The 19,866-nt window shown below is 42.9% G+C and overlaps 1 protein-coding gene across 1 annotated transcript in view; it reads left to right on the plus strand.

Moving 5' to 3' along the window:
* The window catches only part of CFH (complement factor H), a 39,634-nt gene extending 21,331 nt beyond the window's left edge, over window positions 1–18,303 (plus strand). The window contains exons 11-24 of the mRNA XM_069789351.1: window positions 991–1,170; window positions 1,325–1,498; window positions 2,821–3,003; window positions 6,516–6,698; window positions 8,021–8,203; window positions 9,513–9,692; window positions 11,227–11,433; window positions 12,631–12,807; window positions 13,475–13,651; window positions 14,664–14,840; window positions 16,130–16,312; window positions 17,067–17,270; window positions 17,565–17,762; window positions 17,904–18,303. Of these exons, the coding sequence (XP_069645452.1) occupies window positions 991–1,170; window positions 1,325–1,498; window positions 2,821–3,003; window positions 6,516–6,698; window positions 8,021–8,203; window positions 9,513–9,692; window positions 11,227–11,433; window positions 12,631–12,807; window positions 13,475–13,651; window positions 14,664–14,840; window positions 16,130–16,312; window positions 17,067–17,270; window positions 17,565–17,762; window positions 17,904–17,905 (2,408 nt within the window). The 3' untranslated portion in view covers window positions 17,906–18,303. The remainder of the gene's footprint in view (window positions 1–990; window positions 1,171–1,324; window positions 1,499–2,820; window positions 3,004–6,515; window positions 6,699–8,020; window positions 8,204–9,512; window positions 9,693–11,226; window positions 11,434–12,630; window positions 12,808–13,474; window positions 13,652–14,663; window positions 14,841–16,129; window positions 16,313–17,066; window positions 17,271–17,564; window positions 17,763–17,903) is intronic.
* The last annotated feature ends 1,563 nt before the right edge of the window (window positions 18,304–19,866 follow it).

The raw sequence follows: 19,866 nt of genomic DNA on the forward strand, positions 1-19,866 counted from the left end.
GCAGAGGGAGACTCAAACAGAGGACTGATCCTCCAGAGATTAACCTTTCTGGGGCTCCAGGAAATAAAGAGAGAAAACATAAAGGAAGTGAGTAAGGTGGGAAAGTATCTACTGTCTTGTAGGTGAGCTATCTTTTTGGACCTCTGCAGCACAAAGTAGATGGTAATCACTGACCTCTCCAGTGATTCTTACCTGATACAAGGTACATATGCCCAAATTTACTCCCAATTCTCCCACCTTTCACACACGTGAGGGAAGATTTATGAAGAAATGCCTGTGAACCAGGGGATTCTGCCAAGAACTTTCTTTAAATGTAACCAAACTAGAGAAAAATGGGATTCATTATTTGGAAAGATGTTATCACTATGCATAAAAAACACTATGCATATGTCTGCCCTGGTGTTAAAAAGTACATTTGTGAAAAACACCGGAATGCTTTTTCCTGAAAATACCTCCATACTGTTGTTGCCTTTCTCCTCTTAGAAGTTCCTTCCTCTCCTGAATAAAGGTGTAGGATAGTAAAAGAAGAGACTTAATCTTCCAGTGTTATGATACTGAGACTCGTAATATTGACCAACTTTAGCTGATATTTTATCTTGTCCTTTTATTTCAGACTGCCTTTACCTAGGATTTTGCTGCTTTTTTTCTGACTGCCTCACAAATGACCATGGGGAACAGGAGTGCAAACTGTTTGCTATGACACCAATAATAACATGTAGTAGAAGGAAAGGAATTGAATCTAAGCGAGAAATATTTATGCTAGATATTACTTCTAGACAGACATTTCTGAAGATTAATGCAACAGATATTATGTGAATATGCTACATGTGATATTTTACATTCATATTCTGGCAATGCAGAATTTTTAATGTTTCAAATATACTGAGTAGTTCAGTCGACTAGCACACGCTAAAGCACCTACAGAAATGATGCTTCCAAACGGCAGTGTTTCTGGATCACAAAATGCACTAACTTTGTTTTATTCTACAGAATCATGTCAAACACCTCATGTGGACATTTTGAATTACCATGCAAATAAAACTGTGTTCATGCCTGAAGATATAATCGAGTATGCGTGTTTGGAGGGATATCAAGCTGCAAATAATATGCCAACTGGTACCACAAGGTGTGGCATAAATGGTGAATGGAATCCAACGCCCCAGTGTCTTGGTGAATATTGTTATGTTTGCTAGTCAGTGTAACTCTCTGTACACTTTGTGAAGCTTTTTTATTTAAGACTTTCTTTGGTTTTGTTCTAATTAGTAGCATTTCATGTACTTTTTGCAGGGTGTACACTATATGCTAAAATATTTTGTCTTTGTAGCAATAGAATGTGAAATGTTGACATTGCCCAATGGAGATTTTTCTCCCAAGGAGGGTAAATACCACAGCGGAGATGTTGTGAAATTTACCTGTGCAAACAATTACGTAAGAGTGGGACCTGCCTCTACTCAGTGCTATTACTTTGGATGGTTTCCGTCACCACCAGTGTGTAAAGGTAATTCTTCTGTCAACTTTATTGTAGTAGGAAATAGATGAAAATGCCTGGGTCCTGAAGACTTCTGTGGACACCTTCTACAAGCCAGCCTTGCTCCCAGGAACAATTATCCCATCTTCATCTCTAAAAGAACAGGAACCGATCCTCTCTGTATCATTTCATAGCATTTTGCTATTTCATGTGAAAGATTCTGAACAGTTGAACTTCCAATGTTGAACTTTCTGCTACCTTTAGTTATGCTAATTGGAGTTCTGCAATAACTGAAAGTGAGCTGGTAAATGGCTTTCACAAAATTTCACTCAAGTTATTGACTGTAATGTATGAAAAATTATTTATTATTCAAAAAGGCAAAAATAATGTGCAGTATGGCAGCCAGGAGTGATTGATTTGAGTAATGTCCTCTCTTACTGTATCCTGAATGTCCTAAGTTTTGCCACTGCCTAATGTTGATACCCATCAGATGTTGTACCCTATGTTCCTTTGTCTGATCACATGATATTGAAGGAAAAAATACGGTTTGGACATGACACAGAGCTGGACCCAAGCAAAAGAAACTGAGTGAAGGGTTTTCCCTGTGGTATCCCTCAGCTTCATCCGGTAGGATGAACAAACTTATGCAGAAGAGAAGATATATGCCCCTATTCTTCTCATCGTTTTTAAGACAGAGCACGACTTACTGGCATCTGAAAAGTTTCTTTTCCTGGTGCTATGCCCTTTCATGAGGAAGCTTGAGAGAATGAAGAGATCTTGTATTTCTCATCTCCCTTTCTTCCCACTCAATCAATTTCCTTGTTGTCTTTCATGCTGTCATCCTTCTATTTGCTCACTCTCTTTTGCATTTAAAACTGACATTTTAAGCTCCCTTAACAGGAGTTCCATTCACTCCATCAGAAGTGAATTCCTTTAATATACAGTACATACCACTTGCTGGATGTTTTTATAACATAGGTTATTATTGCTTGTAGGATTTTCACCTTTTTTTTTTTTTTTTTTTAAGAATACTGAAGTTGTCATCCATGTAACACTTTTTTCCTTTTAAAACTGGGTTAGTTTTATCAACCACTTCTTTCATCATAGCAGGCAATTGACAGTGCATGGAAGTAAGATAGAGTGAGCCAGGGTCATGCATATCTGTTTGTGATCTCCAGCCCAACATAAATCTAGATATTCAAAGGCATAAACCAATGACCTGTTTGTTTAACTTGTTCTACTGATTTTTCTTAATTTTAAACAACAAATTCGATCTATTTTATGTTGCACTTAACATATAACTGTGCAAAAAGTTCTGAGTTCAGAGCATGAATTTGATCTCTTAATTTCAGTGAACGCCAGAGGCTGTGGACCTCCACCTGTGGTTACCAATGGAAATATGGCTGGTGGCTCTGTGGAACAGTATCAGCATGGGGACAGAGAGCACTATGAATGCAACGTTGCATTTAAATTGGTTGGATCAAAGGAAATAGAATGTATTGATGGACAATGGTCGTCTCCTCCCTCTTGCATTGGTAATCTATATGACTCTTACTTGTGAGAAGTCTATAATTCAATGTAGGCTAATACTTCACAGATATTTTCACGATTAAAATTACATATTTGCAGGTATAATATGTTACATTCAAAATCATGTTATGGATGAAAAGTAAACACACACTATATATAAAGCCAAAACTTTATTAACAGTATAATTGAAATCTCAACAGTCCAATCAAAGAATTGTTGTGAGTCCAGGTCAAATTACTACAGCAAGAAAAATAAAATAAATATGTAATATATAAAGAATAATTTTAAACATATAAATAATACAGAATATCTAATACAGAATAATAAGAATATTCTATTTATAATATAGAATTACAATTGTTATACACACACTTTCTCTTACTCACCCCTTTTTCTGGTTTTATGCTCACCCTTCCACTGCCCCTCTGGGTCCTAAAGTCAACGTCTTCAGCCTGGTGTGTTTTGGAGGGAAGTTACAGAACATTACCAGTATCTCAAGTCATTCACTGGGGGGAATAAGATGTTGATGCTGATGATTTCCTCTTCCTCCCTACAGGATCTGCTTGGGGTAATTTTTAGGTTTGGTCTACAGGTTGTGAATTAGGTATGTTTAGCGTGTTGTAAATACGTTAGATGATACTTGTTCTTTGTGTTGTCCCTAAAACTAGTTTTGATCAGCTCCAGGTCTAAGTTGGCCTTTTGTGAGCTGTTTGTAGCCTTGGGGTGCCAGGCTGTGCCCTGTCTCTTACCATCCCGTGCCTCTACCCTGCCACACCCAACCTTTGTCCCCAGTTCTCAAGGGCTCTGTTATCATACCAGCCCTGTATTCACTAAAAACTTGTTTCTACTATGTATATAAAACCATGGTTGTGCCATACAGAGATAACCAAAAGTAAAATAAATTAGCTATAGCCTGGTCACTGGAAAAATTGCTGTTACATCTAAAATAAGTAAGACCAAGCCTCCAGGCAGGTCAGGACAAGTTCTGACAAAGTAAGCCTGATAAGCTTCCGTCCTGAGGCCTTGCAAGCTCAGTACAAACTCTGTGGCCTCTTTCTAGCAATGGCAATACTGTATGTTACTGGGACACAGGGCTACAAACACGATGACTATGAATGCATTACGTATGTTGCTGCTTTCCCTAGGCTAGAGTCAGACATGTCCAACGGTTTGGTTTTTTTTTATTTCCTGATACTGAAATGGTGAATAGTTCTACAGTCAAGTCTCCCGCTTAAGCAAAAGCACCCACTTTCTGTGCATGTCAGTAGGTAGTGCACCTCAAACCTGACAGTATGAGTGTCAACAACAGGAGTTGAAATTGCTTGTGCAAAACTACTATTTGTTTGTTGAGACAGTCTGGTGGGTTGACCCTGGGTGGACGCCAGGTGCCCACCAAAGCCATTCTATCACTCCCCCCTCCTCAGCTGAACAGGGGAGAGAAAATATAACCAAGGGCTTGTGGGTCAAGATAAGGACAGGGAGAGATCACTCACCAATTACCGTCGCGGGCAAAACAGACTCAGCTTGGGGAAAATTAACTCAATTTATTACCAGTCAACCAGAGTAGGGTAATGAGAAATAAAACCAAATCTCAAAACACCTCCCTTCCGCCCCTCCCTTCTTCCCGGGCACAACTTCACTCCCGGATTCTCTACCTACCCCCCAGCAGCGCAGGGGGACGGGGAATGGGGTTACGGTCAGTTCATCACATGTTATTTCTGCCGCTCCGTCGTCCTCAGGGGCAGGACTCATCACACTCTTCCCTGCCCCAGCGTGGGGTCCCTCCCACGGGAGACAGTCCTCCACGAACTTCTCCAACATGGGTCCTTCCCACGGGCTGCAGTTCTTCACAAACTGCTCCAGCATGGGTCCCCTCCATGGGGTGCAGTCCTTCAGGAGCACACTGCTCCAGCGTGGGCCCCCCACGGGGTCACAAGTCCTGCCAGAAAACCTGCTCCGTGGGCTCCTCTCTCCACAGATCCGCAGGTCCTGCCAGGAACCTGCTCCAGCGCGGGGTTCCCACGGGATCACATCCTCCTTTGGGCACCCACCTGCTCCGGCGTGGGGTCCTCCATGGGCTGCAGGTGGATATCTGCTCCACTGTGGACCTCCCCGGGCTGCAGAGGGACAGCCTGCCTCACCATAGTCTTCCCCATGGGTTGCAGGGGAATCTCTGTTCTGGTGCCCGGAGCATCTCCTCCCCCTCCTTCTTCACTGACCTTGGTGTCTGCAGGGTTGTTTCTCTTACACGTTCTCGCTCCTCTCTTCGGCTGCCGTCTCTGTCTGTCCCAGCAACTTTTTTCCTTCTTAAATATGTTATCCCAGAGGCGCTACCACTATCGCTGGTTGGCTTGGCCTTGGCCAGCAGCGGGTCCATCTTAGAGCCAGCTGGTATGGGCTCTGTCGGACACAGGGGAAGCTTCCAGCAGCTTCTCACAGAAGCCACCCCTGTGACACCCCACCCCCACCCCCCCACCCCCAAAACCTTGCCACACAAAGCCAATACAGACAGTGTCTCGGAATTGAAGTAGAATGGAATATTCAAGCTGAAAATCTGTAAATACAGAAAATAATTCAGGGTGTTCTTATGGTGCAGGATGATCTAATAACAGGACCAGTAAATGGTGGGGTTTTTACGGACTGGTTTACTCTGTCCCTACACATAATACATTCTGACACGTCTTCCACGAGCAACGCTGATGGTTTAAAAATGTACAGCATGGAGCTTGCAACTTTTCAATCCTTGCTCCAGTGGAAATGGTTTCAGTGCGCAGGCTTGAAAGAAGAGTGGTCCAAACTTGAGTGCAGCATTGTTCAAATTCAGTCTTTGACTTTATCATGGGTCTTCCCACTCCCACATTAAGAGCAGGCTGTATGCCCTTCTTCCCCTTACATGCCTTTTTCCTCCTTCAAAAAAGACTATTCTCATGCCGCACTCCTCTGCAAGCCATTACCCTTTGTTGTCACTACCATTAGAATAGTGACAGCCCAAAGCAGGAACTGCTGTTGTCACACAGAGGTGACAGTGCTGCAGCCCTCTAAGTGATGGTACAATCGTTTTCAGTTCTTGTAATAATGCTAACTGAAAGTACACATTACAAATGTGTAGACATATGATCAAATATAATTTTGACTGATCAGAATCAGGGATCCGGGTGAGTTGGATTGATCCTACTCAGGGATCCAGGTGAGTTGGATTAACTGAAGTTTTTCTTACGCTTTAGGGTTTATGTGCCAATGAAAAACAGTTTGGGACAGTAATGTTAGCTGAAACTACTTGTGGAGCGTGCTGTGGAGTTACCACAGTGATGGAAAAGGAAGGGAAAAGACAGGAGAGGGATTTAGTAAACTGACTAAAAGATATACGTACTCCAGCTGTGTTGAAATTTAGTTGTTACAGTTAACGGGAGTAGGTTTGACTCACCAAATGCAAATATAGTTATTTTTATTTAAGTTCTTTTAGCTATTCCTGTAGGACTCCAATATTATTGTGGAATACTTCTGCTCTTTTCAACAGAAGACAAAATGCCATGTGGATCACCTTCCTCTATTCCGAATGTTGTTCTTCATCAGGAAGACCAGACCCAGTTTTCGCACGGTGATGAAGTGATTTGTGGATGTAAACAAGGCTCTGGCAATTCTAAGGAAATGAAAATAAAATGTCTTAATGGGGAATGGAAGCCTTTACCTGTTTGTGCCGGTAATCTATTTCCATAACATTTTCATGATATTTCAGATGTAAGTGTAACATAGTTCTATTCAAAATCTCAAGGACTTCAGCAGTCAATATGCAGCCAGAGATACTATAGTTTCATGGATCTCAATGAAGGGTTGTTTTTTTTTTTTTCCTCTTTTAAATGTGAACATGTCCTTTGTCCTGGAAAGACTCTGCACCTAGAACTTTGTAAGCGCTCTGAGTAGGTTTGGGGAAGGAAACAGACACTTGCACCGTGAGTAAAATCAAGCATGGGGATACATCTTTGGTGTACGGTGCCTTTTACCCATTTTTCCGGTGTTCCTCCCTGGTAACGACCCTTCAGAAGCCTTGGGACCTATCTGCAATTAAGTAGTGAGCCTGTTGCACTAATTACTTGTAGTCTGATGTCTCTGTATACTACTTCGCTTTTTTAAAATCCTACTGGGAATTAAAGATAATACTAATAGCTACAATGTACTAGGCTTACCCCATCCTCACCATTTTTATGTGCATTAGTCCGTTTCATTTCTGATCAGTAGTTTTCTCTTTTTTCTCATCTTCCCATTTGGTTTTGCAGTGCATAAATTGAATGAAAGTAATGTCTTTCAAAAAGATACAAACCAAAGCCTTTTCGTAATAAAAAGAAAAAAAAAAATTACATTGGAGACAGTAATTTAAGACAAAGGCGACACTGGACAAGAAGGATTCTTGTCTGGGATAAATTACTCCAGCACTTCACTTATCTTTAACAGGATACAATTTATAATAGACATCCATTTCTGGGTTCCCCCTTTCTTCAGAAGTGATTTTATATTCTTCAGTGATTTGAGTACACCGTACCTTTATTTACAATTACGTTGAGGATTGAATCTGGCACAAAACACAGTCTGCTTAGCTTTCACAAGTAGCCTGTGTTCTGACTCTCAGAATCACCAGTCAAGGACACAAGACCTGGTTATGACTTAAATACAATTCCATAGGAGACTGATACCTGATGCATATTTCAGTGTGTGGAGTAGTACTTCCTTTATGCACCTGTTTCTACAAGCAAAAGAAGGTTCCTCTTCTTGCTCATCTTGCTACCTTTTTATAGTTTTAGGGAAGAAAAGAATGTTAAGTTTTTATATTATTTACTACACTCAGCAAAAAAATCATTCTGTTTCTGTAATATAGGAATCAGGAGTTACTTCAAACTACAGTAAGTAAAAAAACACTTTCACATGGACACGCGTTAGGAAACTGATGACCTATTCATCAATGAATGCGTACGTATATATTATCTAAACAAAATCTTTTTTTCAGGTCTTTTTGCTGATTTTTTTCAGATCCATCTCCTCAGTGTGTACTTCCAATGAATGTTGAGCTTGTGCACAATGGTCCTCTTCCCAAGCCAGGAAGGGAGACTAGGTTCCATGGAGTTATACATTATATATGTACATCAGCTGACAAAAGTATTAAACAGGCAACTTGTGTGTCTGGAAAATGGTCACCAGAGATTGAATGTACAGGTATGTTTTTAGATTTGTATACAATTTCTTTTTTTTATGTAGGAATGATAAATGCTCATTATTGAAGCTTCTTAGCATTGCTGTGGCACTAGTCTGAAATAGAAACGCTTACATGCTTATATATATGCTTACTCGATTATATGCTGAAGGATAGCCATGAATAATTATGGGAATCATTTGAACAGTTAACTAGGTTTAGAGACGCACTGTTTTAGTGAGGCAGACTTAATAATCTCTACCCTGACAATTGGAAGAGTTGTCACTGCCACTTCTGATTTGAGGAGAAGATGCAATGATAAACCTAAGCTCGGTTCTTCAAAAGGGCTTTACCATGGTGCAAATGAGAGTAGCTTATAGCTCAAGCTCCAGCCAAAGTTTTCTATTCCTGATTTTTCTTTTTTTTTTTTTTCCTTCTATTTTTTCCAATCGCTTCCTAGTGAAACAATAAGAAAAAAGCTGTGTTGGCCTATTCAAAAGCACAGACCTAGAGGACACTGCCCTTTACATAATACACACCAAAGGTTGGATGCTTGTAAGACTGCCTTTATGTATAGCGGAGCAGGATATTGCCTGTAGAAGGCATGATTGTAAAACAATCATCGCCTCGTTGCCTGCTTTGATTATGCCAGATTCTTGGGAGATGGTGCATGGAAGTGGGAGAAGTACACAGAGTGTCAATCACTCGAGGGAGCGTTCCCTTTCAAAACCAAGTGTCCCTACCTTCTCGGTTTTCTGGAACCACTAGAAGCTACAAACCAAGCTCTGGATGTCTCCTCCTTCCTAGATGTACCTCCTTCCCTCCCTTTTTCTTTCCTTTGGCAGGAGCAGCCCTTCATTCCTTGAGTGGCAAAATTGAAGTTTATTTCTTTGTTTCCTTTTGCGATTCTCATTTACCTCTGTTATCATCAGATAAGTCTGAAGAAAAAAACAACAACAAAACAAAACAAGAACCCCAGAAGTTGGTCCAGCTTTCCTAAAGTAGTTCACCAGAGAGAGAGGAATGGGAAAGCACACAGGAGCGTGCAGCTATGTGGAAGGGAAAGGAAGGACTACAAGAAGCTCCAGCTTAGATTGGTGTAGGCAACTGTGTCTCTCTTTTCTATGAGTTTGAAAGCGTACGAGCATCTGAAGGCAGCTCTGGTGTTTCTGAAGCAGAACAAAATGATCATAATATTAATTAAAGCTTGAGATAGCTACTGAAGAATTATCTAACAAACACCAGTGTTTTCTTCGTTGGTTGTGTTGTAATCTGCGATGAACTGTTACACTTTGTCTTATGTTCTATTATAACATGAGTATGTGTCCTTAGCTGAGGAGAGTACGTGCCCACCTCCACCTCAGCTGCCTGGTGCTCAACAGATAACAGTTGGAAGAAATTACAAGGATGGGAGTAAAATAGCTTTTTCATGTCTGAAGAATTTCCAGCTCATCGGTGTGAATGAAATAACATGTATAGAAGGGAAATGGCAATCACCACCTTACTGTGTGGGTCAGTAGTGGATTATTTTTTCCTATTTATTTTACTATGAATTCTGTGTTGTCCATTTGCAGTCATCATTAGCCGGAGGATGATATTATTTATGTTAAGATTATCATGAACAGGTAACCGCAGAAAAGCAATAGAACGTAAGTTGCTAAAGAAAGTGCAGTTAACCAGCTGCTGGACAGTCGCTCTTTTTATTTACACAGACTTATCTAAGAAGGCATATAAAACTTTCAGATAGTCTCTCAAGAGCTGCGTGTTTATTTGTTTGTTTAGTATATTGCAGAATGGAGTCTCAGTTTTGACTGGGGGCCTTTAATACTATCCTGGTGAAAAAAATCAGTCTTATTTATTATTTAGTTGTAGTAGTAGCAATCTTTGGGGTTTTTTTTCTTTTTTTATTCTTTCCTGATTTTTCTCCTTTGCTTTTTTGTGGCTTGTTCCTGTAATAGGAGTATAAATGGTATGACATAACTCAGGCCATCTACTCTAAGAGATGCTGAGGAATCTGTAATCATTGTTAAAATATTACCGATGCAGGTGATATCTTGTAAGCAGAAGTGCATTAAGAGGTAGAAAAAAGTGTTTTCAGAAATGAACAGGAGATAGCTGAGTACAGGAAAAATGAGGTGCCAGCTGGTGACTGATGTGTACAACGGGCCAACCATTTCCGTATTTTTAAGCTGCAAAATTCTGATGCCACATGGTTTCTCTTCTTCTGCGTTGCCTGTGAGTCTCCATTTCTGCTGATAAGTGGCAGACATAGAGAAGAATAACAAAAAAAATATTTGAGCTGTTCATAAAACAACTTATTACTGAAATAAAATTCCCAGTCCCAGTTACCGAACAGCAACTTTGACTGTAATTAGATCTCTTGTATTGTGGAATTCAGTGCAAACATATGCTTTCAACTTGATGTGTCAACTAATAAAATCTCATTTGCTAATAACTAAAAAGGCATATAAAATATAATTTAAGTCCACCCACTCTACAGTAGTATAGGAGAAGAAAGCATTGGGCCAGCCCTGACTCAGGAGGGCTTCATAGAGATTTAATCCATTGTATGTATCAGGAAGTACATTATAATACTTCGTAAGTTCTGTTCTCTTTTTCATTTTCATCATGTCATCACAAAACCCCTCGGGACATTGGTACAACTTTATTAATGGTGGAAAAATTTAATAGCTAATATTCTAGAAACTCACTTTCAGTATCTCAGAACAAGATAATATCTCTTCTATTTCTCTGCCTATGAAATTTTCCCGGTTCTTGATGCTAAGCTGTAACGGTGTCTCCTTGGTATGAACTAGAAAATAGCTTTAATTTGGTTCAAAGGAAAAGAAAGAAACCCCATGTAGGACAGAAAGAGGAGAGAAGATTTGGTTCATGTGTCTTAGAGATTTCTTAATCTTCCTTTAAGCCATTTAATTTATATTTGGATGATTACATTTTTTTTTTCTTTTCAGTTTTAGACGGTATATGTCATTGGAATATTAATAGTCTTGCAGTATTATTTATCTGTGTTTTCTGTATTTTTTAGAAAGACCATGTTTGCCACCACAACCCATAGAATGTGCTGACGTTCCCAGGCTGGAAAATCGAAACGCAAAAATTAAAAGAGAAGGGAAAACAATTTATCTGGCTGGTGCTAGAGTTAAGTATGTTTCTCGTTCTGGATACATCTTAGATGGACCATCGGAAATAACTTGTTCCATGGGAAACTGGACTTCAGCTCCTACATGCTTGGGTAATGTCAAAAAATACTTTTTTTGAAGTGCATTCAAGAATGAAATTGAAAGAATTTTAAACTGGAGGTGGACTAGCAAGAGCCAGTAACTCCACAATTTGCTGTGGAATCTTATCATCCCTCATGGATGTCTTCAGAGCAATCCTGATTGGATGCAAGACTGACTTTTTGAATGCAGTCTAGTTTTTAAATATTCCTTTGTATTCTTGCAATCTTTGTTCAGTTCATAGCTCTGCCATGTGAGTCCTGGGCACATCCTCATAATCCAAGGATCTTTTTTCTACGTAGCCCACTAGTGACTAGGAGTTGCTTTGATGCTTCAGTGATGGAAACCACTTCGGTGTAGTAAAGGTCTGTCCTGGTTTCAGCTGGGATAGAGTTATTTGTCTTCCTAGCTGGTACAGTGCTATGTTTTTGAGTTAGGTATAAGGTATTGATAACACTGATGTTTTCAGTTGTTGCTAAGTAATGTTTAGTCTAAAGTCAAGGATTTTTCAGCTTCAAACCACGACAGATGCCCAGCCAGCAAGAAGGCTGGAGGGGCACAAGAAGTTGGGAGGGGACACAGCCAGGGCAGCTGACCCAAAGTGGCCAAAGGGATATTCCATACCATGTGACATCACACCTAGTATATAAACTGGGGGGAGTGGGGGTGGGAGGGATCGCCGCTGGGGGACTAACTGGGTGTCGGTCGGCAGGTGCTGAGCAATTGCATTGTGCATCATTTGTATATTCCAATCCTCTTATTATTACTCTTGTCATTTTGTTACTGTTACCGTTATCACTATTAGTTTCTTCTTTTCTGTTCTATTAAACCGTTCTTATCTCAACCCATGAGTTTTACTTCTTTTCCCGATTTTCTCCCCCATCCCACTGGGTGGGGGGGAAGTGAGTGAGCGGCTGCGTGGTGTTTAGTTGCTGGCTGGGGTTAAACCACAACAAGGTCAGAAGCCTTTATTAAAATTTTCTGGCATGTTTAGAAACAGGATCTATATATTTCAGTGATGAAGTCCATGCCTATTTAGGGGAGTGACTAATTTAATTTTCCATATGCTACCTTTTATAGAAAATCCACTGTCAGCGGATGACAATGCTAATGTTACAAAAAGCTGCCTGCAGCATCTGTTTGGTAGAAACACTACACTCACTGTGTGTGTGTCAGATTAGCACAAGCATCGACTTTCTGTATCTTTTCAGAGATGCCATGTGGAAGTGTTCCGAAAGTTGCCAATGCTCAAATTGAAGGCAGAAACAAGGAAATCTATGAGCCTGGTGAAACAATTCGCTACCAGTGTGATGCAGGGTTCCTGACTGTTGGTTCCCCCGAAATTATTTGCAGAGAAGGAAATTGGACAGCACCGCCCTTCTGTGAAGGTATAGGTTCTACCTCTAAGTAGTCTGTGACCCTTCTTAGTCTCGTGTTGTGAATTAAAGTAATGTCAGCTCAGGCATGCAGGTGAGTCAGGCCAAGAGAGCGAGGAGGTGGCTTGCTTTGAATAGACTGCTCCAACACCTATTTTTCTGGCTCCTGAGAAACAACAAGCAGGATAGGTCAGCAAGGAAATGGTTTCCCCTGTGGGCTGAAGCTAGTAGCTGAAACGTAGCTCTCTGCTGAAATCAAGCAGGCTGAGCGTTACGGAGGAATGGATGCTGGCTGCAGAGGGGGAGATAACTGGTGGGGTAATAGATCTTATTTTCACGTCACTTAGAATGTTGGTTGCTGAAAGTGGTCTTCAAATAGCAAGGAAATCATTTCACTCTCCAGCCCTTTGGCACATTAAGCTGTAGAGCACCAATCGGCACATTGGGCTGATCTCTGCAACTCCTTTTCTCTTTTTAGTCACTCTAGGCAAAAAAAAAAAAAATGTGTGGTGAAGCATTGCAGAATAAAGACCATAATATCTTCCTTTTCTGCCTGCAGAAAATGATCTGCATAACGCAAACCGTTTTTGCTGCTCAGGAGCACTGGTGCTCCGGAGTGCAATGTTCTGTGATTGTCATATCGCTGCACTACTGTTCTTAAATGCCCTTCTCTTTTCAGATGTTAGCTGTGGAGCCGCACCTGAAATTCCCAATGCTTATATTACAAGCACTCAACAGGAGAGGTATCTGCCCGGTGCCAGAGTGCAGTATGAGTGTGAAAGCAATTTTCAACTGATGGGTGGAAATTATGTCACTTGTACAAATGGAGAATGGTCACAAGCACCAACTTGCAGAGGTAGGAATGTGTGCTTTCATCTTGCCTGTTAGCATAGAGAGGACTGTTTGTTTACCTAAACATGCTAAAGACTTTACCTTTTTTACTTCCGTTTTCTTTGTGCACCCCAACTTTGTGCTTGCTATTGCTTCCTTGCGCAGCACTTTGATTTAGCTGGATGCTTCTAGAAATGCCAGGGATATTTTCACCAACAGCAAAAATGTCTTGAAGAAGCAGGGCCTAAAATGTGCTGCTCTGTCATTCTCCTGCATGGTACGGGCACTTCCCCAGAGTCTGCCATTTCAGCGACCTTCACTAGAAAGACACGTAAGGGCTCCTCTGTTCTGTTCAAACCTGTCAGGGAGTGCCTGAATGGAAGAAGCAGTAGGGGAGAGAAAGAGCCGTTCTTCTCCAGGGCTCCACTCTGACCGATGCAGACCCCAGCAGAGACTCAGATCTCAACCACATAAGATCTGCTCTGGCTATGGAAGTGGGAAGAGTGTTCCCGTGACAAGGAACTGTCGGGAACTGTGCTCCTGTCCCCTGCCCAAGTCCGTGGCTGCCAGGCGAACAAGTGCTACTTGGCTTTCTCACACCTCCATGGAGCTGACTGCACTCACCTGTCCCTGAGCAGTGCTGGCTGACAAGCTCCTCCGGAGCTCTGTGGTTCAGCAGAGCACCAGCTTGGCTGCTGGCCCTGTGACTTCCAGGAATGCCAGGGCTCCCCAGCGAGGGACATGGGCACACAGGAAGGCTGGTGTGGCTTCTTGTGCCATGAGGTGTAGCTACAAAAATGCTGGCTTTTTCTGGAAGCTCTCATTGACCCTGCCATCTCCTGAGAGTCCCAGAAAGAGTGTTCTGCTGCCACTGTCACACCTGATTTTTTTCTCCGTGGTGAACTCTCGGAGCTGTGACCCACCTGAGGCAGAAAATCTCGACAGAAATTGTAGCAAGGTTGATGCCTTTAACTGTCTGTTGTATAGGGGAACACCTCAAGGACTGCAAACCTGACTGCAGCAGTGTGTCTTTTCAGACGTGACGTGTGAACCTCCTCCAGAAATTGCTGGTGGTAAAGTTCAAGGTGTTAAAAAGTCAAGGTATTTGCCTGCGGAGAGTGCTCGCTATCAGTGCTGGCAAGGTTTTGAGATGACTGGGACTGCCACCGTCACGTGTCGGAATGGGACCTGGACAGTGCTGCCAAAGTGCAAAGGTAATTTCTCTCTCTTCATACAGTCGCCTGTCAGTGAGACTGTCATGAAGCTGACTCAGTGGCATTTGCTTCTCCAAATTTCAGTCTCGTGACTGTGCACAAATGCAAGGTATCTGGCACACTCAGGAAAAAGCCATTTTCCCAGGTATCTGCTCAGGTGAGTTTAGCAGCTGAGTGACCCAGGTGGCTTCACTTGAGAGGGCCACATCTGGAAAACCACCCTGAGGCTGAGAGCAGTTGCTGGCCAGGTCTAATTTTGAGTCGCAGCCCTTGGACTTCTTAGAATCTACTTTTGGTGCCTGCCTGATGAGAAGAGAGTGAGAAATTTTGCTGTCAGTGTTGGAGAGCAGAGCCCACAGCTTCCCTGCCAGTTGACATCCAGATAATGCAGACGATGCATTGCTGTATTGCATGCCATGGAGTCAAAGCAACTGTTAAATCAACTGAGGGTAGAATTTGATGTGTGAGCCAATACCTAGGTACTGTGTTGGTGCCTCCTGGGATTTCATGAGTGCCCTGAACAGCCCCACTTGTTTTTGTTAGAAATCCAGAAAGTTTCAGCACGTGAACCAATGCAGCAGCATTTGACTCAAACGCCACCCAGCTGGGAGCTGAAAGGGGTGCAGAAACAGCAGATGAATTAAGACGAGGCTCCATGTTGTGGCTCCAGAACAGAATGCCAAGTGCAAGGAGGCCCACTGCTGGTACCAAGGGACCTGGGTCTTCTCTGAAGATTTCCCAACGCAAGGTCCATTGGAAGGCCAGACTTGGCAGCAGTGTGGTGCTTGAATAGGTATAAAAATCCGTGAGGCAGCAGTGCTTCAGGATTGGCACGTGTGAACTCCCCGGTGGCCCTAAGTGGCCCACAGAGCCCAAGGGCTGTCCCATTAGTGACTGCAGTGGTGCAGTTCAGTGGTAGTTGTTACTGTTTGCATTTGGATCCACTTTTCTCACTGCCCAGGCAGCACAGGGAGGAGGTGGGTGTCAGGCTCTTCTGCAGAAAGAGCTGTGCCAAATGCTACACCATTGTGTGGGATGAGGGGAAGTCCTGCAGGCAGCTGCAAGTGCTTCAGCTGTGGGCAGATGGGGTGAACTGGCAGCTATGAGTCCCAGCACTGGAGAAATGAGAAACTCTTGCTCTTTTTCACCTGCCAGGTATATGTTTTTTCTCTCTGCTTTCCTCCAGCTCTCTCAGAGTAGTGCCAACGTACTGTCCAGTAGTATTTGTGGCCAGGCCTCTGTTGCAATTAAACTCTTGTGGCTTTCTCTGATTGGGAATTTTCTTCCAGGGAAAGGTGGGAAATGTGGCCCGCCTCCAGTTATTGAAAACGGAGACCTTCTTTCCTTCCCCATGCAAGAATATCGACAAGGTACAACTCTGGAGTACAAATGCCCAAGTCTCTATGTCCTGGAAGGATCTCGGTATATCACCTGTACTGATGGGCAGTGGACAAGCCCCCCGGTTTGCCTAGGTAGGTTGAAGCACATGCTGGGTGGCCAAAGACCATGTGACTGCTCCTGTTGTCTTTTTCCCAGATCCCGAGGGCATCACTTGTACAGCAGCCCTTGTGCTGGGGCTGCGATGCCGGCAGGGCAGAACGGACTCGCGTCCTTCTTTTGTCCAGAAGGAGTTTCTTCTTGAAGTTGGCTCATGTAGTCCCCCCTGCTGCCTGCTGTCTCTCACCACCACAACGGGTTTGGGAGGAGGGGAGTTTGGCTGAACCCCACTGTGTGAGGGGATCTCCATCACCGTGCAGGGCTCCCGCGTGCTCCTGAGTTGGCGATGCTGCTACAGTCAGCAGGCTGGGAGTGGGGAGGATGGGTCTGAGTGCGTGGCAGTGCTGGGGAAATCCGGGGGTGCATCCGTGACGTGGCCGTGAGGAAACAAATTTAGAGATGTCCTGAGCAGAAGGGAAGAAGGGATCTCAAAAAAGACATGGGGAAGTTCATTGGTGCCTGGCGACTTCCCCACCCATGCTTCAATCTTGCCCTGCATGGCTGTCAGAGCGAAAAAGCTTCTCCTTAGCTCTGCGTGGGATCTCAGCTATGGGCTTTTTTCCCTTTAGCTTGGATGTGAACGTCTTTCCTGTTGCAAGTAACAGAGGGTCAGAGCAAGTAGCTGGAAGCACTTGTGATGCAAAGAACTTCTGTAGGCTCTAGGGAAAAAAAGTTACCTGTGGTGCATCTGTGTGAAGCGATGACACTCTTCTCTTTGCCTTTTTCAAGTGGCCTGTACAGCATCTGAAGAAGACATGGGCAGAAACAATATTGAACTGAAATGGATCATAGGAAGAAGAAAGCTGTATTCCAGATCGGGTGACTTTATTGAATTCCGGTGTAAAATAGGATATTTGGCAGACCCAGCATCTTCTCCCTTCAGAGCACAGTGCGTGGAGGGGACATTAGAATATCCACGGTGCAAGCCAGGAAGTAAGTGATCTCCAGTTTGGCCACAGCTTAGCTGCTCTGTTGTTGCATTTTTAGTGCTGAAGCCGAGGGGAAAGCCTTTAGCTTTCCTGGGGGAGCACCTGGGGAGGAGCCAGGGTGTGGGAGCATCCTGTGAGCTGCAGGTGGTGAGGGGCAGAGCCCCCAAAAAGCCATTGTCTGGCGTACCTGAGCTGGAAAGACTGCTGGGGTAAGGGCTCTCAGCCAGTACCGAGAGTTTCAGCGCATCAGTTGCCCTGTGTGAGGTCTACAGGCAAATAATGGAAGTACTTTTTGCAGAGAACTGTACAGTGCACGCGAGGATTATGGAAAGGAACAACATTCAACTACAGTCATCAAGCCGGTTGAGCTCTTCCACCTATCGCTCTGGAGAGTATGTTTTCTTTGAATGCAGATGGTTCTACCATCAAGTTTCACGGCCTGAGTATTTTAGAGCAGAATGCCTGGATGGAGTGATTAAGTATCCTTCATGTAAATGTAAGTGCTCGGTGCCAAGGACACAGAGGGGCTGTAGGAGGCAGCTTTGCTGAAATTGCCTGTCCACTGCTCTGAGGAACCACTGCGATGTGTCGAGCTTGGTCATCATGCCTTTTCCCCTTTCTTCTCTTTATGCCGCAGGAATGCTTGGATAAATGAAAATGGCATGAAGGAGCCCAGCTGTGGAAGTGAAAGATCCCTCAACCGACCCAGTGATTTGAGCTCAATTTTTCCTGGCGTTTCCCATTTTGCTGTGCTTTGTTTGCAGCTTAGCCAGTGTTCTGTCTTGGAATTTCTCAATGTTTTTCTTTTTATTATTGGATGATTGTGTTTACATTTTCTCCACATTTTATCCATTTTTGTAAATGTATTTACGTATTGTAAATGTGTTTACATTTTATCTATCGGAATGGTTGTTCTTGCATTTTATCCATTCTATGTTGATCTTACTGTTATTTTTATTAGCAATTGTGTCCTGAAATAGGCCGGCTTTGGTGGCATACTGAGACAAGAATTAAAGCCCGCAGGTAATAATGAGCAAGTAGAGTGTGTTTGGCCTTGTCTGCTCCTTCTCCGTGTGCTTGCCTGGAAACTAGCCTGGGGTCATGGCAGAGGTGAGTGTCCTGACTGCCTGATCAGGATGAGCAAGTGAGTGGAGTCTCTTTTCAACGACTCAAGGAAGTCTCTACATCACAGGCCCAGTTCTTCTGGGGGATTGAGCCTCCCTGACATTTGCTGGAAGGGCAAGATGTTGGGATGCAAGTAATGGGGGTTTCTGGGTGGAGGTGGGGATGACTTCTTGGTCCAGGCCCTGGACTGGGACCTTCCATCCCTATATTTTATAGGAAAGTTTGTGATAGTGTCTTGGTGGGGCTAGGACCTTCATGATTTTTTGCTTGTTGATCCGATGATAACATACTGCACCTGACGTATGCTAACATATTGCAGTTAACACATTTGTGTATCATTGATGTCTTGCTGGGGGGGGGGAAGGTTGAGGGAGTGTTTTTACTGCCTCTTACCTATTGGGCTTCGTAGATGCTATGCAGTTTCTTTTCTTGCTATTCACTTTTCTAAAATTTTTTGAAAGCCACTGCAGGCAGCCCACCTGGCACTGTGCAGCAAGGGGTGATTTTGCATTGACCTTTGATGCCTTCATCTCAGACGGTTTTTTCTTTATTCTCATCTAATTCCACTAAGGTCATGAAAATCAACTAAACCAGTGTGCTGTATTTGTACATAGTTAAAGGAGCTTATATCAATATTCACATAGGGTATTAGTATGGGTTGATTTCTCTCTAAGGAAAGGAAGCAAGAAATACCTCTTCTGTATGCTTTTGCTGGATGATAAGGGAGATTCTGGAACAGCTAAATCTTTGCTTTGACAGCTCCATAACCAAATAATTGGACATATTTTCTTACAATGTGATGTGAAGAGAGCAAAGGTGAGCTGACTTTCTGAGCACAGACAGGTCTTTTGTTGCAGGGACCTGGAGAAGAGGGAGGCCTTCAGCTCAGTACCAGATAAATAAATGTTGAAGGTCCTCTAGAACAGAGGGCTCCAAAGTGGGACTCATGCAGCCCAAGGGGTTCAGAAGATGATCCATTTTGGTGAGGGAAGAATATATTAGAACTTCTATTTATATTTATTTTTTATATTTATTATTTGATATTTAATATTCAGATTTGACAGTGGCAATTTCATTTGGTCTGTATGTCATGTAGGTGCTCCACAATGTGGAGGTGTTCACACTGGCACCCTCATGCATTCATTTGCTTTCAGCATATTGCAATGCATTGCAGTTTATGTGTGCACAGTTAAGTGCATTTGTGGATTATACTTAGTTTTAACCAAACTAGCCCTCACAAACTGGAAAAGTGGCTTAAAAAGATTCCTTGCAAAGAAACTGCAGACAGAAGATAACACACAAGCAAACAACAAGAAAATGGCAGAGCTGACAATTCCACTCCTAGTAGGAGCTCTTCGTCAGCCACAATATGAGGTAAAAAGAATGTCTCTCTAATCGCATCTGACAGGACATCGATCAAACTAATTTGAAATTGTGAAGAAGACTATTTGAAATACGGATTTAAGTCATAGAAT

Source organism: Haliaeetus albicilla, chromosome 8, assembly GCF_947461875.1.
Source record: "Haliaeetus albicilla chromosome 8, bHalAlb1.1, whole genome shotgun sequence".
Classification (NCBI taxonomy): domain Eukaryota; kingdom Metazoa; phylum Chordata; class Aves; order Accipitriformes; family Accipitridae; genus Haliaeetus; species Haliaeetus albicilla.